General features: G+C 37.0%; 1 protein-coding gene and 1 pseudogene across 1 annotated transcript in view; both read left to right on the top strand.

Moving 5' to 3' along the window:
• Positions 1–12,863, top strand: part of MCTS1 (MCTS1 re-initiation and release factor) — a 44,392-nt gene extending 31,529 nt beyond the window's left edge. Inside the window, 8 exon segments of the mRNA XM_024567115.4 lie at positions 4,061–4,337; positions 4,832–4,925; positions 4,927–4,943; positions 5,496–5,648; positions 6,418–6,515; positions 9,772–9,905; positions 11,585–11,652; positions 12,656–12,863. Coding sequence (XP_024422883.2) covers positions 4,061–4,337; positions 4,832–4,925; positions 4,927–4,943; positions 5,496–5,648; positions 6,418–6,515; positions 9,772–9,905; positions 11,585–11,652; positions 12,656–12,737 — 923 coding nt within the window. The 3' untranslated portion in view covers positions 12,738–12,863.
• An 8,110-nt stretch (positions 12,864–20,973) lies between these two features.
• Positions 20,974–23,515, top strand: LOC123480430 (GPN-loop GTPase 1 pseudogene; annotated as a pseudogene).
• The last annotated feature ends 1,581 nt before the right edge of the window (positions 23,516–25,096 follow it).

Here is a 25,096-nt window from a genome sequence, read left to right as displayed (position 1 = left end):
GCCAGAATATCAGTGCATATTCACAGATGAGTTGGAGGATGGTAGGAGAGCGTGTTAATCATGGTATCCAGGAGGCAGAGCAGAAGCACCTGGAAGCTAAGGTGGAAATGAGCGGTCAGGTGGGGTGGAGAAGAAGTACAGAGAAATATGGGAATGAAGTTGGAGGAGAGCAGTAACAACAACAACAACAATAATTTAATAATTACAATATACCTCAGCAATGCTTTGCATGTATTATCTCATTTAATCTTCGTAACCTCATAAAGTAGAGCCTTTATTTTACAGACCTAAAGATAGTCACAGAATTAAGTGACTTGCCCAAGGTCACATAGCAAATTAGTTGAACTGGGTGCTTACATTTTGGGTGATGACAAAGGAAAACAGGGATGTGAGTGAGGCACAGCGGCTTGGTTTATCACAAGTTTGGCAACATGGTTAGTCCTGACAGTCTTCTGATACATGAGGTGGGGAGGTTTCAGGTCTCTTCAAGTTTAGCTGTATTTGGGACTAGAGGTGGGGAGCTGCTGTTGCATTTGTGTTCCTTATATTGCTCAGTATGGAAGGACCCAGGCAGGGGCTGGGCCAATGTAGTAATTGGTGGTGTGGATAGTGCTGTAATTCTTAGCTATGTCTTGCCCTTTCGGGGTTATGAAGCCAGCTGCAGGGGTGAGGCTGACAGTTTGTGGGGAAAGTGACCCTAATGGAAGACTTCGCAGGCTGTAGATTCTTAGAGATGTGAGGCCCTGCAGGAGCCTGGAGGTTGTCCAATTCCTTCTTGCAGTGCAAACAGCTTTTGCAGTGTTTAAAGCTGTGGTCTAGTTCTTAAAGAAACTTTTCTTCACTGGACCCCCTGAAGGGTTTTGGTGCCATGTTTATTGCTCAAGGAAACTTACGATGAAGAAGAAGAGGCCTTACTACAAACCCTTTGGGCAGCATTTTATAGCCTCATGTCAAGATGATCCTATGAAAATTACTTCAAAATTCTAAGAAGGCAAATACAAGCATTAAATATTTACTGCTTGTTCTAGCTTCGTTACTTATTTTAGTAAAATGTATGGTAGACTTAGGCTTTCTGTGTTCTGTGCTGCATGTACATCAAGGACCCTTGTAAAATAAATTGCACAGAACACTTAAGTACACGTTGTAGTACAGAGCATGTATATCTAAAACATAAAATTCCTTTACAAGTATTTACTGCATGGATAAATGAACTTTATTATTTTAATTTTTAAATGGTTTATTTTGAGGTACCCTATTTTGCCATATAATGCATACTTTTTGCCCAAATTTTTGAGGGAAAAATAAGGCTGCGCATTATACATGAGTACTACAAATTCTGTATCTATATAACTATTTTTAATTCTTTTATTTATGCTTATGTGTTAAAAGTGTAACTCTAGAAAGCAATAATGATATCTGTATGCAAAATAATACCCTGGAATATGATAATCAGTTTTGTTTCTCAATATAAATGAATAAATAATTGAATTAAAAAATTAAAACAAAATATTTTTCCCTCAAAGTTTGGGCCAAAAACATGGGTATGCATTATGCATGGCAAACAGTATTGTAGCGGGCATTTATTTGATGAGTTCTTTGGCAGGAGCAAACCAGAGTCCACTTTATGATGATACAATTTACAACACAAAACCAGAAACACATTGTAATGACAAGTGGGCCCTGCTTATGTGTCTGTGATGGTAGGTTATGAATGAAGGCAGTGATGGACACATATAGAGCTGAACACCTCATCAATACTAATGACCTAATGACATTCGTTATAACTCAGATTCAGTTTATGTGATTATCAGAGTGGATGAAAGTAAATTAGCCCTGGCTGGTGTAGCTCAGTGAATTGAGCACCGGCTGTGAACCAGAAGGTTGCAGGTTCAACTCTCAGTCAGGGCACAAGCCTGGGTTGCGGGCTGGATCCCCAGTAAGGGGTGCACAAAAGGCAATCACACACTGATGTTTCTCTTCCTCTCTTTCTCCCTCCCTTCCTCCCTTCCTTCCCATCTCTCTAAAAATAAATAAATAAAACCTTTAAAAAAAGAAAGTGGATTAAAATATGTATGTATACAACCTGAAATTAATGTATTAGTGAATGTCAACTGTAATTGAAAAATAACAAATTAAGAAGCATGTATGTACATGTACTGTATATCTATTTCTGTGCGTGTGGGATTTGTCATAATTTAGATAACATTTAATTTTTATAGAATTAAAAGTTAGCTGTCATTTCTTTAAAAAAAGATTTTATTTATTTATTTTTAGAGAGAGGGGAAGGGAGGAGAGAAGGAAACATCGATGGGTTGCCTCTCACGCTCCCCCAACAGGTGACTTGGCGTGCAACCCAGGCATGTGCCCTGATGGGAATCAAACTGGTGATGCCCTGTCCTTTGAGTCACAGCAGTCAGGGCTAGCTGTCAATTTCTGACACGGCAAATATTCAGTGTAAAAGTTTTTAATACGTCTAAAATAAATAGGTTTCTCAAACCAAAAGTTCAAGAGATTAGGAAGTCCATCCAGGTGTTAGTAATTTTGGGGTCCACTGAGTAAAATTTTCTTTACTAGTGGAATATATATAGGGTCTGGCACAAATAAGCCCCTTTTTATTATAAAATCTTTTATTACAAAATCGTAAGTATGTAATTCTGTAACATAATGTCACAGTCAAGCACACCATGACATTTTAGGTGAAATGTTCAAATTAAAACTATAAATTATTACACTCATATTATTCCCCTACCAACCACACTTAAGCAGGCGTTACTTCTGCCTGCGCTTGTAGCTGTTACATTGTGTTATGTATAGATGAATACAAATTATCTATTTTCACTCATATGAAACGTCTTAATAGTAACTATTTATTGCTGTTATAATGTATTTATTGTGACATGGCAGGCTCCCAGGGTGATGTGAGAGTTGCCAGGGGAGGAAAGCTCTTTGGCAACAAGGCTGACACTGTGGCAGTAACCACAGTTTGGGGGCTGGGCTTCAGGTTTGCATGCCGATAAACTCAAAATTCTAAAGATCTGGGAGTTGATTGATGCTGGGAATGCGAAGTCATGATAAAGTTGTTCACAAGAGCCGGATGTGTAAACCAGAATACCAGTTTATTAATTTACAAACAATTGTTCACTGGATTTGATTTAAAAATAGAAAAGTCTTTGTGGGTAGATCTTCTTGGGAAGCTAAATTACAATCAGAAGATTGTTGATACCATAGAATCCAGGCAAGGGGAGTTAGTTGCACAATTCAAATGCATAGTAGTATTTGTTTTGATTGCTCCAAGGCCCATCTCTCCAATAGAGCCTAGAGTATTTGCTCCCTGGAGGGACTGCTGTATTTGTTTTACAGGTCCGGGCACCTGTATCCCAATGCCTAGGGGTAGTGCCTGTTTCCGTTTTACATTCTTCTATGCATTGTTTGCTGATAAAAAGCCTTGGTTTGCTCTCTTTTTCAGAAGAATACGTAAGTGAGATCTGTTTCTTTAGCTGTTATCTCTTCCATCAGATTAGTCTTCCATTGGTGGACTACAGGTCATTCTATCAGTCAAGGACATTGACTTTCTTGATATGTAGCTCATTTTATAGGTATTGAGGTGAGGCAGGGGATGGCAACCTAGTGAATAATTCTGAGGGCACTCATTATGGCCAGTGAATATGGTTGCTGGATTGAAATACGGGACTTCCTAATTAAATTCCGATAACAAATTTTTCGCTGTTTGTAAGATTGAACTTTAACTGGATGTCCTGTATTTTTATTTGCTACACTTAGGAAGCCCACTGGTACATTTACATGAGACTAGAAGGTTAGCCTGAATTTATGCTGGTCGGTAAGCACCAATCCATTCGGTGGTCTCAGGGAACAAAAATCTTTTTACAATAAAAAATTGTTTAGGTGAATAGTAGGTTTCAAGGAATCGTGAAAGAATGTTGATCCTTTGAGGAATCCGTAATGACGAAACTGTCATAAATAGTACTTTGATTGCTCCGCCCCCTCCATTCTTCTTTTCCTACATCCACAATGATTGCTGTATTTCTTCTTCCTACTCAAGTCCCGCCCTTTCAGCTACCGGGTCTGGAGAGCAATCGGTTGCCCAAAAAGGGCCAGCAAAAGCGCCGACGTGTTCAGAGGAGCGGAAGTAGTCAAATTTCGCTGAGAACCGTGAAGTGCGGCTGCCTGTCTCCCTTTCCGGAGAAGGACTACAGCTCTGCTAGTCAGTGCCGGCCTTCCTCGTGTAAGGGGAGTTGCTGGACCTTTGATAATTCATTTTTTCCCCATTCCAGGCCCTTCCCTATCGTCGCCCCCTTCACCTTGGATCATGTTCAAGAAGTAAGGACATGCTGTGGCCTCCATCCGCTGCTCACAAAGGTGGTGGGGGTGGGGGTGGGGAAGAGGGCGAGAGCAAAGATCCTCTTTCTCTCTCCCCCGCCCCTGCCATCCTTACTCTCCAAGGTTATCTGTAGTACTGTACTCTCACTCGCAACCTGCAACACTTCTCTCAGCTTTCCATCCCTAATCCTCAGTCGGGTTTCGGTTCTACCACCTTTATTTTCTTTGTCTTTACTCCTCTTTCTCTTTTGCCTCCCCCCCCGCAATCCTATCTCCATTTCTAGGGTTCTACCAATCACATCCTTGCACTGTGATTTAGGCGTATATCCTCTTCAGCTAAGAGCAGAACCCTGCACTCACTGCCATATGTTTATTAGTTATGAACGGAGTAAGGGAAGGCTTGACTTCCTGGGTCATGGGAGTGAAGGAGTCTGGGTGACAGGAAGCAAGCGATCTTTTGCCAGATTAAAACAGCGTAATTGCCCCATAGGCTGGCTATTCAGTGTAAAGAAGACAAAAATTTCTTGGGAACCTACCTAGTGGGTTTCCCTTCCAGATTTGGTAGACGCAAAAAGCAAAGGGGAAAGAAACATGGGCAAAGGAAGGTGGGTTTTTTTTTCCACGACATTTTGAGCAAACATGAATAGGGATTCTAGAAATCATCACCATCACTTAGAAAAAAATCTCAGTAGATAACATAGCCTAGCAGGGACCCATTTTCTGTGTTGTATTTGACTTAGTCTTCTGTATCTCAGAGCTTGAGAACTCTTGTTTTGACTTGCTTTTGTTTTCCACACAGGTTTTGTTTAGGAACAAATCTCTGTTTCTTTCTGTTCTTCCTGGGTAGGGACGAATAAGATTTTCCAGAAAAGGCATTTGTGTAGCTGATTACACATTATAATGTGAAATATGCCTCATATCCTCCCTCCCAGATAATTGTGTATATATGACACTTTATTTAATATTGTACTAAGAGATTGGTTGTGCAAGACAGAATAAAAGGTAAATGGTATTTTTAGAAACAGTTTATTTCATTATTATTGTAGGCATCTGAATTCTTGCTTCAAGAATAGATGACTAATGAAAACACTACGTTTAGCTGTTCTGATATGTCTACTTAAAAATGCCTTTTTTTTCTTGCAAACATCATTTGGCAGATTTGATGAAAAAGAAAATGTGTCCAATTGCATCCAGTTGAAAACCTCAGTTATAAAGGGTATTAAGAACCAACTCATAGAGCAATTTCCAGGTATTGAACCATGGCTTAATCAAATCATGCCTAAGAAAGATCCTGTCAAAATAGTGCGATGGTAAGTCTTTATTTTTCTCTATGTAAAGCTCAGAGTAAGTAGCTGAGTATCATATAATTACACTGCACTCATAATAAATGCAATTATTTTCACATTAACTATTGAAAGATTATGGAACTAGATAAATAGAATAACTAAAGTAAGCAATATTTCTATTTTCAAATATTTTCCTGTTTGGTAACAATGGCTTTATATACTGATTGATCAGACTTAAATGTTTTTATTTAGAATTAGTTTCTGTTGTACTTTACAAATTTCTTTATTGAATTATCTAACAATGAAATGAAAATAACATATAAAGTAAAATTGATTGTAACAGCTCAGATATTTTTCTTTTTTCTTTTCTCTACTGGATTAGTATGATAGGTAAAACAGTTTGAACAGGGTTTTTTTTTTTTGTTTTTTTTTTTTGCCCTGGATCTTTATTGAATTTTTTTATTTAAAAAAATATTTATTTATTTTGAGAGAGGGGGAGGGAGGGACAAAAATATCAATGTGGGGTTGCCTCTGGTGTGCCCCCCCACTGGGGACCTGGCCTGCAACCCAGGCATGTGCCCTGACTGGGAATCAAATTCGCAACCCTTTGCTTCACAAGCCAGTGCTCAATCCACTGAGCCACACCAGCCAGGGCTTTATTGAAATTTTTTTAAAAGCTCACTGTATGTCTGTATATGCATGTTTCATATTATATATTATTTAAAGGCTATTTGGCATATTCATTTTTGAAAGAAAATATCTAACTTGGTACTTTGTGACATTTGTCTTACAGCCATGAACATATAGAGATCCTTACAGTAAATGGAGAGTTACTATTTTTTAGACAAAGAGAAGGGCCTTTTTATCCAACCCTAAGATTACTTCACAAATGTAAGTCTTGTTAGAAAATAATGTACTTGAGTATATGAAAAGACTCAAAAGGAGCTGAAAATGACATCTGGTCATTAACTTATTACTACTAGGTAATATGGAATATAAAAGATGAATACCCATCTTGTGGTAAATTTGAAAAATACAGATTCTCTCATGCATTCCTGAAAGCCTAGGAAAGAATGTTCATTCATTCATTCAACAAATATTGAACTTAATATGTGCTAGGCACTGAGCTAGGTACTAAGAATATGATGGAAGGCAAAGACAGACATGGTTCCTGTCCCTGTGAAACTAATGGTCTAGTTGGAAGAGTAGACAACAGTTAGGTAATTGCACAAGTATATATTCACACACTGTGACAAATGTTGTGAGCAATTCTTTTAAATTTGTATCTAGATTTGCCTACCAGAGATAATTCTATAAAGGGTGTTGGAGTGAGTTATTGTTAGTTGAGTATCAGGTGTTATGAAACAAAATAATGTTCATTATGTACCCATTTTTGCATGTTGTTAGATTGAGTACACTACAAAAGAAAATCCAAAGGAAGATAAAAATCCCTGTGCCTAAGAAGGTATAAGTGTGAAGTAGAATTTCTGCTTCTCAAACGGATATGTTCATCTGGCCTTCTAGCCCAGAGTCAGAATGGCAGGGAGTGACTGCAGGGTTCTGTAGGTGGTATTGGTGACTTAATGAGTTTTATTTTTGGTAAGAGTAGATAAATTTTGAATTACTTGTTAAAGCGGAGATCTGGAGCAGTAAAGCTATTAGGCAAGTCTTGAAAGATGTGAAGCACTTCAATATTTCCAAAGGAATATTTATAATTATTTGATTAAGGATTGATTTCATGAAGTTAAAAGACTATGATGGACAGAAACTGAGTCCTGGTGCAAATAAAAATATTTTGGTGACATTAAGACATTTTAGTGACATTAATTCCTACTCAACTAAAAGGACAGAGACAAAATAATCAATTGTATTGCATGAATCTACATTAGATCCTGGTTTGAAAAACAAAATTCAAGCCCCCGACCCATGAAAAAGATATAAAAGACTTTGTTGGAACTATTGAGGGAAATCTGTATATGATTTGGTTATAGTATGATATTGTAGAAATGTTGTTAAATTTGTAGGCATGATAATAGTGCTATGGTTATGTAGGAGAATGACTTTATTCTTAGGTGGTGTGTGCTCATTATGGTGAAGCATTATGTCTGGAATTTAAAATAGTAGAGGAAAAATATGTGTCTTTAAATAGACAGAGATAAAGCAAATGTAACAAAGTGTTAATGAACAATGGTTGAAACTAACAGCATATTGTCCAAGGTGTTCGTTGAACCATTCTTCCCAGTTTTTCCGTATGTTAAGTATTATCTTAATAAGTTGGAAGAAAAAGATGTTCCTATTTAGTAGTATTTTTCTGGAAACAAAGCTTTTAGAACATCTTAAAGTTATTCTTCTACAAGAAGCAGGATAATACGGTGGTTAAAAGCATGAACTTGGAGTTAGGCAGACCTGGGTTCAATTCCCAGTGCATGTCATTTTTGTCAGATTATTCAATCCATTTAAGCCCTATTTCTTTATCTTTTAAAATGGACATAGTTGAATATTAGGCCTCTCAGTTACGAGGATTAAATGAGATAACCATGTAATGTACCTAACACAATGCCTAGAACACAGTAAGTGCTCACTAGATGTACTATGATTATTATTAGATGTATTATTATTATTAATAATGTAGTAGCTGTTTAAACGATATCCACTAGTACCACTGTTGTCATCATGATTATTATTAAAGGGCAGCTATTAATGAGGATGGAGACCTAGGAAACAAATTATGGCTTATGAATACTAAGTGTATTCATTCATTCAGGTTTCTTTTTAACAGTAAGTTGTTTAAATTAATTTGGAGTCTTGGTAGGGAAAAAGACTTGTTTGTTATCTGATGAGTTGGAGGGCTAATGGTAAAACATTAAAGTGAATAAATTTTACCAATTATTGTTGGCATTATTCCTAGAGAGCCCTGGGAGGCCTAAGAAGTTTTTCCCCCAGGCATTGTTTTAAATCCTCCTGGGATCCTTTAATTGTTAGGTTATGAATTATTTGCAAACACACATACACACAAAAATATTTTTAAGATTACAAAAGGAATATGTGTTTATTCTAGAGATTTGGAAAATATAGCTATAAAACCACCTGTATTCCCATGACCTATTGTTAACCATTGTTAATATATCGGTGTATTTCCATCCAATTATTTCTTGTGCTATGTATGTCTGTGTGTGTATGTGTAAATGTATATATTTTTCCTTTTTCAATTGGGCTCTCTGTAGTTTTTTTTAAATTAATAGACATATTTTAGAGCAGTTTTAGGTTTACAGAAAAACTGAGCACAAAGTAAAGGGTTCCCATATACTGACCCTTCCCTTATTACTAATATCTTGCATTGATGTGATATATTTTTATAATTGATGAATAAATATTGATACATTATTAATAACCAAAGTCCATAGTTTACATTAGGGTTCATTTTTTGTGTTGTACATTCTGTGGGTTTTGCCAAATGCATAATGTTCACTGTTAAAGTATCGTACAGAATAGTTTCACTTCCCTAAACATCCTCTAAGCTTCACCTATTTATCTCCCTCCCCCCAACGGACCCCTAGAAACCACTGATATGTTTGGTAGATTTTTATTCTGTTTTTTTCTTCTTAACATTATATGATGAACATCTCCCAGGGTAGTTATGTACTCTTCAGACACATGGCTGTAGTATGTAGACATTGTAGATACACCGTAAGCCATTTATCTCTTACTTTATTGTTGGACATTTAAGTTGATTCCACTTTTTTCTATTATAAATATTAGTGCTGCAATGAGTGTCTCTCTACCTAAATATATTGTTGTGTCTTTCGTTTTTTTCTGAGGATAAAGTTTTAAAAGTAGAATTACTGAGTCAGAGTTTGAAACTTTTCAAGGCTGTTGATACATGTTGCCAAGTTGTCCTAAAGAAAGGTTGTATCCACTTATAAGCCTTCTTCCAGTATATGGCAGTTTTCCTATGCTCTTGCTAACACTGGAAAGAACATTTCTTTAAAATATTTATTAATTTGATAAGTAAAGGATGGTATTTGAGTTTTATTTTGTGTCTGTCAGAGTATTGTAATTTTGGAAAATATTTGTTCATGTCCTTTGCCTTTTGTTCTGGTGAGTAATTAGCCTTATTAATTTATGTAATGCATTTCTTTTCTTCTAGATCCTTTTATCCTGCCACACCAGCAGGTCGATAAAGGAGCCATCAAATTTGTTCTCAGTGGAGCAAATATCATGTGTCCAGGCCTAACTTCTCCTGGAGCTAAACTTTACCCAGCTGCAGCAGACACAATTGTTGTATCCTTCTCAGGCTGTAACACTGAAAAAAATGTATTCATGTTATTTTTGAAAGATCTGTCATCCAAAGGAACATCAGATGTACTTTTTTGGAGGTCACTGTTACTATTATCTCATGCCTTTCTGGTTATATTTGAGGATGTGGGAAGTAACATCATTTCGTGAGACTAAATTGTGACCTATCCTATAAGTTAAATGGGAACAAGTAATCAAAGAGTCCTAGCTACATTTCAGCCCAGTTAGGACCTAATGTTATCAGATTTAGGACACAGTGTAAAACTCTTGGTTATTAATGGAGAGGATATATCTGATATGATTGGATCACTTCTTTGGACATCAGCTTGCTACATTTATGTGTGACTTGCCCAGATATATTGGAGTAAAAGCACTCAAAAGGGAAAAGAACTTGGGTACCAGGTAGAGAGTTAGAAGTGAGTAGTGGGAAATGTTGGCAATTCTCAATTTTTATTTTAAAGTTCATTTTAAGTTTGTTGTTTGGGCCTCAGAACATGATTTCTCTGAGAGAAATGTTAAAGTCCCACATAGTCCTTAAGGATCCATTCAGCTCATGATATAGCTGAACAATTCTGCATTATTTCCATTTCTGTGGTGCTGTTTCAGCTATATTCTAGATTAAGTAGGTTTTTGCTAACCAGTCTAGACAGGAGACCATCTTCTTTGTCATAGATAAAGTGCCCATTTCCTTAAAGGTGAGAAAAAAATCATACTTGGGAGGAATGGGGAAATCACTGTGGAGGGGAAGGCCATTGGAATGAGCTCAAGAATGTGTCCTGGGCTGTCCTCTGCTGTGGCAGTTCTATCTAAGGGGTAGTATAAGCTGTGTGTTTTATCTTAGGAACATTTTGTATTGACATAGATACTGGTCACATATGAGGTACTCAAATATTTGTGGAACATTGAATGAATGAATGAATGAATGAATGAATTGAAAATCAGTGGAGAAAAGTATTCTATAAAAATAGGTTACCTTTTAAGGTTCGTGAATTTTCTAAGTGTTGTAAGTTTTTAGTTCTGAAGTTCCTTTAAATGGAAAATTTTCCTAGTACCTAGCCTTTACTTTTAAAATAATTTTTAGTTTGAAATCATGATAGACTTTTAGAAAGTTGCAAAGCTAGTACAGACAATTACTGTGTATCCTTGAACTTTTACTTTTTAGAAATATGTACTGCAGTTTTTAACATTCTAGATGCGTGAAATGATAACCAAGAATGTTCTGAATGTTCTAGACAGGTTGACATTAACATTGAGCTCTTAAAGGGAGATTAGAGATATAATTGTTGTTTTACTGTGTCTTTTAGATAAGACCATTCAGTTTTTAAAATACTAGAAAAATGGATATTTATTTCACAGTTTTTAATATTTATGTGCAAGAAATTTTATTTCCTTTTTGTACGACTTATTCTGGTTTTGTTGGCATTGGGTTATAGAATTAACATTCAGCTTAGAAACCAAGAACGATGATTAGATTCATTCAGTTCTCATTTACTGAGTATTCACAGTATGCCCATATATTCTGCTAGGTCCCTACCCTCAAGGAGTTGATGGTGTAGGCCAGGATATAAGATGGGTTCAAAGTGGCTTAACTAGTCATGTGATCATTATTTGATACCCCCTCTCCAAGGCATTTTGATAAGTAGTTCTTAACTGTGTGTTTTAAGGCCATCATGGCGGAAGGAAAGCAGCATGCTCTGTGTGTCGGAGTCATGAAGATGTCCGCAGAAGATATGTAAGTCTCGCGTTAGCCCCCTTAGCTTTTGAGATATGAGTAACCTACGCAGGAAGCATCAGAATTACAGGTGAAATTTGCTCACATTCATTCCATATCTTACGAATATGTAAGCCCAGAAGCCTCATTTCTGACTTTTCCTAGCACTTAGGGAGCCAGTGAAACATATTGATGACATTCTTTCTTAAACACTCTGAAAAGAACCCGTGTGCCAATACAGCTGTTTTATATGTATGGGGCATTTTAGGAATTTGTAATTTAGTATGATTTAAATTGAGTGGAGGGAAAGATGTTTTGCTACTAAATTTTATTTTTTATTATTTTTTAAAAGATTTTATTTATTTTTAAAAAGAGAGAAATGGAGGGAGAAGGAGAGAGAGAAACATCAACGTGTGATTGATGTGTGAGAGGAACATTGATCGGTTGCCTCTCACACCCCCAACTGGGACCTGGCCTTCAACCCAGGCATGTGCCCTGACCAGAAATGGAACCGGCGACCTTTCTTTTTGCAGGCCAGCACTCAATCCTCCAAGCCACAACAGCCAGGGCATTTGCTACTAATTTTTAAAACAGTGACAGTTTGGCACTACAAAGCATTTTTCTTATATTTTGACCTGGTGATATAGAATATTAAGGGACTATTAAAGGTACAGTATCAAAATGTAGTTAATATATTAAAAAATTTTGCAACTCATTTGAAGACCACATTATTCCTATTAACTTTGTTTGAGGCTTACTTGTAACACTTTGATGTTCTCCTGATGTGGTGACGTGTTATTACTCTGTTTCTATAGACCCACTAGTTAGTCACTAGTCACTTTAAGACATGAACTGCCCCAGAGTAATGTAGTTTAATGTAGACAGTAATGTGAGTATAATACAAATAAAATCCCTACATGTAGCTCAATAACTACAAAACAGCTATGCACTTTGAATTATAAGTACCATGACTAAGCCTATAAAAATGCATAATAATGTATTTATGTGTTTTTTCCTTCTATAGTGAGAAGGTCAACAAAGGAATTGGCATTGAAAATATCCACTATTTAAATGATGGGCTGTGGCACATGAAGACATATAAATGAGCCTCAGAAGGAATACACTTTGGCTAATATGGATTTGTGCTATATCTGTGATTGTGTCTGTGTATGACGTCATGAAGACAGTACTGCTTTAATTATGCTGAATAAATTCAACAGATGCTAAAATTCTGTTAGCTTCAAAAATTATTTTACTTTTCTTAAACTCAAGTTCAAATTGGGTAACAAACTTGGACATTAAAAGGTATCTGGTAAGTAACCAAACTCAAGACAGCTTCATGTCCTTTTTTAGGCTAATGATAAAGGAACTTGCCAGTATATAGCTGAACCCCCTAGAGATTCTGACAACTTTTTGAGAATTTTATCCCATTACCCCAGGGCACCTAGAAGTGCCCCTTCTCTTTCGTGTGTGGTGTTTGTTGTTGTTTTTCAATTTTTCATTATGGAAAATTCCAAACATATACAAAAGTTTGGGGAGAATAGTATAATGTGTCTTTCCTGTATCCATCACCTAGCTTCAGTTCATGGCCAGTCTTATTTCTTCTGTGTCTCACTTATTCCTTCCCACTCTGCTCCTTAATTATTTTGAATCAAATCTCAGATAATGTAATTTTATCCATAATTACTTTAGTATGCATCTTTAAAAGATAAGTGATTTTCTTTTTATTAAAAAACATAACCACAATATCATTATCACATCTAAAAATTAATTTTTTAATATGATCAAATATCTAGACTGTGTCCAAATATGTGACAAATGTACTTAATCACTTTTTGAACTGTTGGTTTGCTTGGAATAGGTACCAAAGTCCATTTATTGCATTTGATTGTTATTTATTTAAATCTTTATTTTAAAAAAAGATTTTATTTATTTATTTTTACAGAGAGGGGAAGGGAAGGAGAAAGAGAGGGAGAGAAATATCTGTGTGTGGTTGCCTCTCTTACGCCCCATGCTGGGGACCTGGCCTGCAATCCAGGCATGTGCCCTGACTGGGAATCGAACCCTTGACCCTTTGGTTCATAGGCCAGCACTCAATCCACTGAGCCACACCAGCCAGGCCTAAGTCTCTTTTAATTAGTAAGTTCCCCCTCCTTCTTTTCCTCTTTAATATATTTAGTTGTTTTGTTCTACAGAATTTACTCTGACATTCTGGATTTTGTCAATTATATCACTGTAAAGCAATTTAACTTGTTTTTATGCCCCCTGTCTAGTCTATAAACAGATAAACTTAATCAGATTCTGGTTCCATTCACTTAGTGCACTCTCTTGAAACTGTATAAATGCCCTGAACTTCCAGATTTGGGTCCCCACTGTATTCTTCAAAGAATGTGTATCTCCTATCATAAGTGTCATAGAAAGACCATAGATCTATGTCAGTAAGATCAGTAAGCAGTGTTGGGAGTTATATGAGCAGTTATGAACTTATATAGTGATAATAGACTTTTTCCCTCATAATGTTGCTGTTATTCTAGTGTCTCAGACATCTTTACATGGTTGTTTATGAATATGTGACATGTGGTTTTATTTTTCAGATGGATACAGACATTTACAAGATTGTGGTGACCTGTGTTACAGTTAGAAGTTGGTGAGAAAAGTGAGGGACAGTAAAAAGAGAGAGACCATTTGGCTAGCTGTTGTAGCTGGGCCGTCCAAAATGTAACACAGGTGAAGGTAATAAATAGATCCAGGGTCTGACCCTCAGAGTGAGAAACGATTTCCCACGAATGAAATCTGTAAGACTTGAAGAGTCTCATGTTAGAATGTAGATGTATTAATTTATAGTGATAAGTCTGCTGAGGAGAAACAATTAGTATACTGGAAATTTCTTGGTGAACATGGCTAAGAGCAAAGGAAGGTTGATAATTTGGGGAAATATTTCACCTGGGCTGGGGCAAGGCTTAGAGAGGTTTTCTTGCTTCATCATCAGTTAGAATTCGTATGTCTGCCATATTCTGTGTTTCCTAGCCTGGAGAGGCACCCTAATATTTTACTTCCTCTATCCTTTTTAAGTTCTATGTTGAATATGTTCCTTTGTTATGAAAATTACATTTTACAGCCTTCCATATTGTTATGTTTATTATGCCTGGTGGATAAAAGTAAAAATAATGTTATTAGTAATACATTGATAAACCATCTCTCAGGGTAGGTTTCTTTAACAGATAGTCTCATTTTATGCTGACTTACCAGTGTGAAGTTCAGAGAGCTCCCCATTTGGGGGAGGAGGGACCGTATATGAGGCCTATAGCTCCTTGTATTCTTAAAAAGAGAAGATCTGAGTTATTAGTGTCAGAACTAAACTTTGAAACTTCATTTTTGTTGCTAAGATAATTTTAATTGACCAAGATTGCCTATGGAGTGTTAGTAATGAAAAACAAAGCATATACATATATTAGAGAAAGTAAAATATTTTATTGCCTTGGTTTCTGAAATAATTTATCCTTATTTCTAACCACTGTTATGGTGGGTGTAGGGAATACTTTTTAAATATTGAACATCAGCATCTGTGCTTGTTTTTCTATTGTGCTGAGGGACATTGCGTTTCCTTGGTGATGTGGACTAATTATTTAGTATTGTTTCCTGCTTCCCCTGGGCCTGAGGCCTCAGGTCATGGGTGTTAATCAGGTTAAACAAGGGAGCCTTATCAGTTTCTAAACATTAGGTCATGAAGGGAACCCAATTCAAATAGGTTAAACTAACAGATAATGTGAGCCTCTTTAGGCACTCTTCTTAAAGGAAATCTAGTTTACCCACATTCCTGAGAGTAGGAATATAGGGAGACCCTGTTTTCACTCAGGCAATGTGTCTTCAGTTCATTTTTAGTCTTAAAATTAATTTTATGTCAAGTCAACCTACATTCTAGCCATTTCTGTATATCTGACACACTTTTACTTAGGCAAGGTCAGTTCAGCTCAATGGACATTTATTGAATATGTCCTAGGTTCTAAGTGATGTGGCACAAAATTGAACAGTATACAAGTGGCCCTTTCCCTTAAGGAATTTCCAAGTGTACTGAGTAAATTTACATGTTAAAAAATCTGGGTAATGGTGGCAGCCCAATACCAATACTAATTTATAAAGCCAGTAGGAAGTTACTAATACTTTTCTAATTTTAGTCATCAAAATCTGCAAGTTACACATGAATCAACTATAAAAATGTTCCTTCAGTCGTATTCACTGTGAGAAGGTGAAAACAAATCCAGATGCCTTGGAGTTTCAACAATTCAGAATTCCAACTCAGATAGCTGTCCCATTGTGCAGTAATATGAAGGACTGATCACCCGTTTTCTAAGCAGACTATCTATCATAGTGGTTGGGTGGTATTCTGTTGATAGCTGCATTTTTCCTTTTTTTAATATTCTGGATCCAAAACAGGCAGCTGGATTTATCCCAGGGGTAGTCACGAACATTTCAGTTTGAGGTATCTGATAGACCCCCAAGTAGAAGGTCATACGGCATTTGTCAGATAATAATGATATCCAGCCAAGTTCCCTCTCTATATACACATTAGCTACTGAGGATACAGTATTTCTAAGCATAGTACTTCAGAAAACTATATGAAAGAATGCCAAATACTAAATTTGCAGAGGCATTTAATTATAATAAATATTTTACTTTTTCATTTTGAGAATATTACTGGAACAATAAATGTATACCCAAAGAAAGTATAAATGTTTTAACTTTGTTTATCTAAGTTCCTTAATGTTGAGACTGTCTCTCAAGGCTGTTCAGGAAACTCAAAGTGTTCTGATTTCTAAGGGAGTATCCACTAAAACTGACTTATAATGAAAGGAAAAAAAATGAAAATATATGCGTCCTATGTCAGTATAACCATCACTTCTGAAGTCTCAAGCAATCAGAAACTTATTCAAGTTATTCGATAACTTGTAAGAATTGGGCCATTGCAATATATATTTTAAAGCCCTTCAGAACACTTATGTTTAGTGTGTTATTCATTGTATATTAAGGCAGTAAAAATTAGACTAAATATAATTGTATTCTCAATATCTGAGTCTCAGCAATAGTTCCTAACGAAATCATGCCTGTCAACATGGAGACTGACACATGTAAATGTATACTCTGTATTATATGTTTTTATACTTTGTATACTTTATCATACTTTTCAAAGCAGGTAAAAGAGTAGCTATAATGAACTATAACACTGATTTGTTTGCTATTGTATTTAAACTAATTAAGTACTTGTAAAGGACTATAATGCCATCAGAACAGCAGTGAATGAACAAGATTGAGAACCAGTTTTTAAGTCTGTTGAGACTACTAGGCAGGCTGGTTGCTTGGTTGAAGAGGCTGGCCCTCTTGGAGAATATAATTTATGTATGGAAAGAGATACGGGAAATGACTTACTGGAATTTTCTCCTAATATCACATTCATTAGAACAGGTCATGGGGAAGAAAAATTGATAAAAATATATAAACTAATTAGTACTATTAAATCAGTTTAATTTAAATTAGTGAAAAGTTACCACCACATTTTATTCTTAAACATTTTGAGAAATAAAACATCAATTAGTGAAATAGTTGCTACTGAAAACTGTTAGAGAATGACATGCCTCACTATTGTGCAATGTTAACTAAGTACTTATCTGATACACTTAAAAAATCACATTTTAAAAGTCAAACAAATCATCATTTCCACATCATAATTTTATTGCTTTTCTTGTTCCATTCCTCAATTTTAAAATACTTTAATTTCAGAAAATATGTGAATATACTCGTAGTGGGCTTCTAAGGCATAATCATTTACCCCACTCTCAAATTCATTGTAAGTGTTCTCATAACTCTACCATACCCATTAATTTAAAACACAAAGATTTACTTCTAATTTTATTTTAATTTATCATAAAACTTGATTACCAAAGATAGCTATTAACTTTTATCTATGTTGAAATAATTAATACCTTCTGATTTTCACAAGCATAACTGGAAAAGACTGGATTTTAAACAGTAAATCATTTGTTTTAACTAAGCACTTGCTTGGAGAAAGTGCCACTTCTCCAAACATATGCGTGAAAAACAAATCAAATTTCCTTGGGAAAACTATATTGGGGAGACTTTTGAGGTTGGGCAATCTATTTTTATTCTTACCAACTTCTGTTTCAAAATGGGATACTTTCTGTCTTTGTCCCTAAATGCTGTGGTTGTCCTTCTAAGCTGATGCAATGATGAAGCCCTGAGGCTTGGAGACTTGAAAACTACTAAGATGATTTCATGATGAAACCGCATGTTAGAGTAATACTGTCTGTTAATAGTCCTTGAATGAGCTTAAATTTGAGACAACTTTTAAAAGTGGCAGCATACACTTTCTTCCGTCAGCGGGGCTTGAAGTTTTTGCTTCCTGCATATTGACATTTTAACAAAATTTTCTGAAAGATTTCGTATATACTTCTTAGTGTGGATACTGTTTTCATCAGTTCTAATTCTGCCACACTCAAAATTCAGTTTTAAAGACAAAATCCACTGTTCACTTACACATCTGGACTAGATTGGGCAAGGTAAGAAGGATGGGGGAAGTCCTTTTTGCCCTGTAGGCTCTGGACAGATTTTTTAGAGTTGATTTATCCAAGATTAGGAAAAAGTATGCTCTTGCATGACTAAGATCGTTCTAAAGTTTGCTTGAGTAAGCATTTTATATTTAAGAAAGTTCAACCTGAAATGTATTTGAACATAGAGGTAGAAACAGCTTCATTTAGTGGGATTACAGCAGTCTCTAACCCATCAAATTAGTATCTACCTCTTCAATAGCTTTCAAAAAGCACATGACCAGAAAATATTTTTTTACTGCAATGCTTTGTTCTGTTTTAAAAATACTAGGGGCTAAAATGTAGTAAAAACTTGGACACTTATCCTGTACTTATGCTGCGTTTTACAAGCTGAAATGTTTGTTTTGTAAAATGTTTTAAAAGGATCCACAAAGTAACTTCACTTCTTCCAAATCCAGAGGTCTGAGAGAAGGAACATGGCCTCGTTAGCTTCTGGGTGTTGTCAATCCCAATGCTCTCTCAGGAACTAAATGCCCAGTACATTCACTCGGGATGCAGGAATCTCACTTAACCAGTGGTTTTTGCCAATATAAAGAGAAACATCTTGATTAAAGTACGAGGGGACAGAAACCACACCAATCTGGGCAATTTTGGCTCCCATGATGTCTAATTTGTTGTGAAAGGGGAACATGTTCTAAGTTAATGTTCTTAAAAGCAACTGCTGAACTTTTCCTTAAAAAAGATTTACTTTATTAAAAAAGATGTTTGAGGAAGAGCGATTTTATTACATGGCACAGATTAAATGTTCAGATGTCATCTGAAACTGTTAATTAAGGCATTCCCTTGTGAAATTGAATATTCAATACCAGCTGTTAGTTACATCAATATTTTAATATTTTACCATCAAGGTATTTAATGAAAAGGATTGGTACATATTTAACTGTTTAAAGTAGCAGTTAAACTTGTAAGAGGGAAAGGGCAATAACATTCCCTGAGTGCCTACAATATGCAGGAGTTCTACTTCCATATCTTGCTTAATTTTTATGCTAAATCCATGAGGTAGATTTTAAATATCATTTTACAAATAAAGCAAGTAAGGCACCAGGAGGGTTATACGACTTTTCTGAAGGTGCCCATTAGTGAGTGGCAGAATTGGGATTTGAACTTAGTTCTGCCTGACTGCAAAGCCTATTTTACAGTCTCCCCTCATTTTTCATAAAATGTTAACCTTGGCCCACAGTAGCATCACCATCTTTGTTTATGGGTAAGTGGAGAGAAATAAAGTTGCCAAGCCTCTGCTCCACTGTGGGAAATATGGGTGGGATGTGATTGCATAAGACTGGGTTGTTGCTTGCACAGTGTCTGTCCTTCCGAGAGATTGTTTTTGTTTCCCTCTTCATCAGCAGGGTATAAGTTTTGAAAGGACTCAGTCCTGAGGTCTGAACCTTTTGTGTTATTAGTCACCTTCAAGCCAGGTGATTTTTGACTTTTTAAAGGTTATGCATTCAGAAGCCATGGCTGGATCATTTTAGAAAAGGGTACAGGGGAAGGGTTAGTTAAGAACTGGAGAGATGACAGTGTAGAATGTAATGTGCAAAGGCAGGACTAGCAGCTGCTTTGTGACTACAAATATATCCAAAAGACAGATGGAGAGAAGGATTAGTGAGTATTAAAATTAATGACAGGAGCAGTTTGGTTCAATTATAATCTAAAAAAAAAAGCTAAGGGGTCTAATTGTAATTTGCTCCAGATCCAATTATTTAACTTTGTTTGTTTATTTTTAGAGAGGGGATGGGAGGGAGAAAGAGGGGGAGAACCGTTGTGTGATTGCGTCTCGCGCGCCCCCTACTGGGGGATCTGGCCCATAACCCAGGTATGTGCCCTACATCGGGAATCGAACCAGCGACTTTCATTTGCAGGCCTGCGCTCTGTCCACTGAGCCACACCAGCCAGGGCCCAATGATTTAATTTTGATAACGAAGATCCAGTGATTCAACTCATACTAAGAGATGGCTTCTGGCCTATTGCAAGTAAGGTTGCAATTTCAATAGCATTCTCAGGACAACCAGAAAAATAAATGGGACTTTTAGAAGAAACCAAGTTTTCTCCCATTCATATGTTCTTGGAGGGTGCGGTAGGGTCCTCACACACGGAATTGCTCAGACCTTTAGCTGGAACTGTAAAATACATACTGAATTTCAAAGACAATAAAAAATGAATAAACTATATTCTGTTGACTGGATGTTAAAAATAATTTGGATATACTGGGTTAAATAAAAGATAATGCTATAAGTAATTTCACCTGTCTTTTTACTTTGTTAATGTGGCTTTAAAACTACACAGGGCTCACATTATACAGTGTCTGGCAGAAGTGACGCCTGCTTGAGTGTGGTTGGTAGGGTAATATGGGTGTAGTAATTTATAGTTTTAATTTGAACATTTCACCTAAAATATGTGGTGTGCTTGAGTGTGATATTATTGTTACAGAATTACGTGCTTATGACTTTGTAATAGAAGATTTTATAAAAAAGGGGCTTATTTGTGTCAGACCCTGTACTTCCATTGGGTTGCACTGGAATGGGGAATGGGCAGTATTCCCTGAAGCTTCCTTTTAAAATCTTTTTTTTTATTAAAGAATTTATTTATTTTTAGACAAAGGGGAAGGGAGGGAGAAAGAGAGGGAAAGAAACATCAATGCGTGGTTGCCTCTCACTCGCCCCCTCACCAGTGACCTAACCTGCCTGCAACCCGGGCATGTACCCTGACTGGGAATTGAACCTCGAACCTTTGATTCACAGGCTGGTGCTCAGTCCACTGAGCCACACCAACCAGGTCTGAAGCCTCTTTTTTTTTTTTTCCCTTAGAGGCAAGTGCTTTAGAGTGGTAAATATGGAAAACATTCTCAGTACCAGTACTGTCTTCCATCAAGCTAGGAGCAGTTTTTTCCTTTTTCCCCTCCGATGGTATGGGGCTGGGGTTTTGAAAATTAGAATGTCCCCATTCAATATGTTGAGTACCCATGTGGATGTTGTGTCACTAGATCAAACTATTTAAGTTTTTTCAAATGCAAGCCTCTCACATATTAAGGGCATCCTCCTTTGCTCCCATCCCTCCATCCATTGAAAATCAGTCTTATTTTTAAGCCCTGCTCTTCCTGCCAGCAATGACATAACCAGTGTGGCATTAGTAAAAACTACCAAAGAAACGGAAATTATGTGGGATAAAAGAAACAGATAGTATTTATCAAATACAGGACTTTTAAGGCAAAAGAACCACCACATTCTAATAAACCATGGCTTGTTTTACTGCTCAGGCAAAGCTCACGCAAAGTGATTATTTGACTCCCTTTACGAATCATGAGTTTGCGCTCTTTTGGCTTTACACAAAATGCCAGGTCTGGAGTTGAGCTCAGTATATATGGGGAATATTATAGGGTATAGACTCCATAGTAATAAAGGTGGGTTTCTCTATGATAGAGACCCCAGAAGTACATCATCATTTCACTTCATACTTTTCAAACAAGTCATTGTTTCCATTACCCTTCAAAGACTTTACAGTATTTTACATTTGATGATATGGGAATTGGTCATTATTTTAAACTAGACTTTGCAGGACTCCTTTGCAGGGCGGTTGGCAAACATTTCTGAATTCCTTTGTATGCCAAAAGAAAGCTAAAGTTTTACAAACGTGCTCTTCATGTAGCCACTCAAACACTGAATCATTAATCCAATTCAGCTGGCCCTAAAAGGAACACCGTATTCTGAACAAACGAAGGGCGAATTAGTGGTACATCATCGCCAGACTGCTTTCAGAAATGTTTCCAATACAGGTGTGTCCTGTTTTAAGAAAGCCCAATAGATGGGTTTGTTTAAATGCATTATAGGAGCACTTGAGATCTTGCTGCTTGGTAGTTGTCATCAGTTTAACTGAAACACAGGCACTGGGGATACAGTGAAAATGAGGCTGTCAAGGTTCCTGCTTTCACAGAACACAGTTTTATTGGAGAGGCTCATAGGACATCTGCATAGCTGAGGCTCTGCACCGTATGTGATCAATCTGGACACAGTTGTGCAAGAGGTTCCCTTCCCTGCTAATATTGGTATTTGTGATGTTGCAAAGTATAAAGAACTCATGAAACAATATGGACTTGGGCCCAGTGGTGGCACAGTGACCTCACTTAATCTCTTTGCTACCAGATTCAATCACGTGATGGCATTTATTAAGAAGGTCCAGAACATGTCTAAATATGTTTTGATTGTCACACCTGGGCAGGTTGAAATATTCACCTGGTCAGCTTCTGGGACAATCATCACCAAAGCCCTGGAATCCTCAATTCTAAAAACTGTCATATATGTAAAGGACACATGAAGAAGTACCAACTCAGTGACTCTCAAGTCCAATATGCTCTATGCCTGCAGTATCTTGTACAAAAACCAAGCTTCCTTTCACTGTGGTCGTGAATCAAACATCATTGACTACAGCTTTGCAATGGAATGGATGCAAGATTTTGAGGCTTTCCAAGACGCCTTGAATCAGGAGACTAAATATGTCAGTAACCTGACTTGTTCAATAAGCTTGGTGTTAGATGAGTTTCGCAGCTCACTCAGATTGGTAGGTGTGTCTGCTGTTCTGAGTACAGGCTTAGATGGACTCTGTGCAAGTCACCAGTGGTGCAGAAGAATATGAAAGGGAGTATCATCCTGAATATGAACGTCTGAAGAAATCACTGGCTACTGCACAGAGCCAGCAGCAGAAAGAAAAACTGGAAAACTTATGGGAAGATTTGGGCTCTGTAGCTTTGGACACAGGACTGCTACAGACAGCTTATCCTCTGTGCAGGATCCTTCTGACTTGAACCTGACTCAGAGAACCTTGGATGAAGAGGATGAGAAAGCAGACAGTGACACCGATGATACTGACTGCAGAGAGGAAAGCCACGAAGAACCAGAGTTCCAGGATTTTATGCAAGATTCAATGGCACAGTACTGGAAGAGAAACAACAAAGTTTCTAGAAGTCCAAAAGTTTGTAACTGTGAAGGAACTACCCTTACCGCTGATTGGGGTTACTATAAGGAACAATTTTGTTCAGAATAGCAGAGTTTCTCTTTTCAGGGAAATCTCCTGACTCCAATGATGCCAGGGAGAGAAGACATTTGGATCTGTCAGGTAGATGCCAATTCCCCTTAGCCTTTCCATTGGATTTTTGCAAGAAGGGATATTCTGACCGTTTTTGGTTGCTGGTATTCCTTCAAGTGTAAAACCACATTTTATCATTTGAACTCAAGTACTTTTGCTGCTGATGGATGGAATAGAGAGAGAACATATTGTTCTTTTCACATGTCTATTATTAGGCTGGATCTATAGGCTCTATTTCCCTAGCATCTTGCCCTTGACCCACAATTTCCCCTTCTTTTAGCACAAAGGAGGAGGGGAAACATGAGCTTGTGCAGAATAGCAGTGGAGTCTCCTTGGCAACCAATCAATGTTGGGACGAAATGTGTCTCACGCTTAGTAGCTCATTATAGGACACCAGGTTTGTTGAAGAAAGTGAGAAAAATATAATTAGTGAATATGAATCTTGCTTTTGATGGTGCCTTGGATAAAGAATTTCTAACTTTGTTGTAAGCCTGCCTGTCATAAATTTCAAAGAAAATTATATAACCACAAATAGATTCACTTCTGTTCATGAGGTTTAAAGCCACATGTCCAAACCTGCCTCAGTAAATAGGTGATATTCACTAAAGTTTCCCCTGTACACATACCTAGCAGTCCCTGTTTGTATTGTACTTTGAACTTAACGCAAAGTATCCTTGGTGATTTACGCAAAGGCCATGGATTTGCGTCAGCTGTACATTCCATATATAACAGTCATGGTAAGGGTTTACCCTGCCTCCATCCTTCACAATTTCTTAAAATGTAGTACATTTCTCTTAAGGAATTTTATCCCTGCCTAATCTGTAATCCAGTGGTTCTGAAAGTATGGTCTCTGAACCAGAAGCATAAGCATCACCCATGAAATTATTAGAAACGGGACACTGAAGACCTCAATCAGAAACTAGGGGTTGGGCCCAGCAATCTGAACCACTGCTCTAACTCAAACAGCCTGTGACAATTCCAGGCCAGGTGAATCTCATATGACCTGCTTTAATCAGAGTACCCTAACTTTGACCATCTGGTGCCTATTCTCCATTTTAAACACTCTAAAAATAGAAGCATTAAGCCCCAGCCAGTGTAGTTCTGGGGATTGAGTGCCAGCCTGCGAGCCATAAAGGTTGTGGGTTCAATTCCCAGCCTGGCCCCATGCCTGGGTTGAGAGGCAGGTTCCCAGTTGGGGACATGCAAGAAGCAACCAATCGATGTGTCTCCCACATATAAGTGCTTCTCTCCCTGTCTTTCTCCCTCCCTCCCCCATCTCCAAAAATAAATAAAATTAAAAAATATATTGAATATTTTTACTAAAAAAATTAATGCATTACAGAAAAATCTGGGCATTATAAATCAGGTTTGACACATAAGCAATCTTTTAGCTACATGAACAAAAAGTCAAGGGGTCTAATGTGCACACTGCTCCAAATCCAATGTTTTATTTTTGAGAAGGACGATTTAGTCATTGAACTTGTGTAAGGAGATGGCCTGGGGCCTGCTAAAAGTCAGGCTGCAGTTTCCACTGTATTCAAGACAACCGAAAAGATAAATACAACTTTTAGAAGAAACTTCAAGTTTTTTATCATTTATATTTCAGTCAGTGGGTCTCACACTTCTGTAATGTGTTACACCTGTGTTGTCCAGTATGGTAGCCACTAGACCTATGTAAAATACATTCACTATCAAGATTGATTTCCATCAGATCTTCATTCTTCCCATTCTCCCCACAAGTAACAGAGTGGGGTTAGATTTAGTTTTTG

The sequence above is a fragment of the Desmodus rotundus genome, chromosome X (genome assembly GCF_022682495.2).
Source record: "Desmodus rotundus isolate HL8 chromosome X, HLdesRot8A.1, whole genome shotgun sequence".
Classification (NCBI taxonomy): Eukaryota; Metazoa; Chordata; class Mammalia; order Chiroptera; family Phyllostomidae; genus Desmodus; species Desmodus rotundus.
The sequence above is the reverse complement of the archived record's forward strand: the minus strand, read 5'-3'. Positions and strand labels throughout refer to the sequence as shown.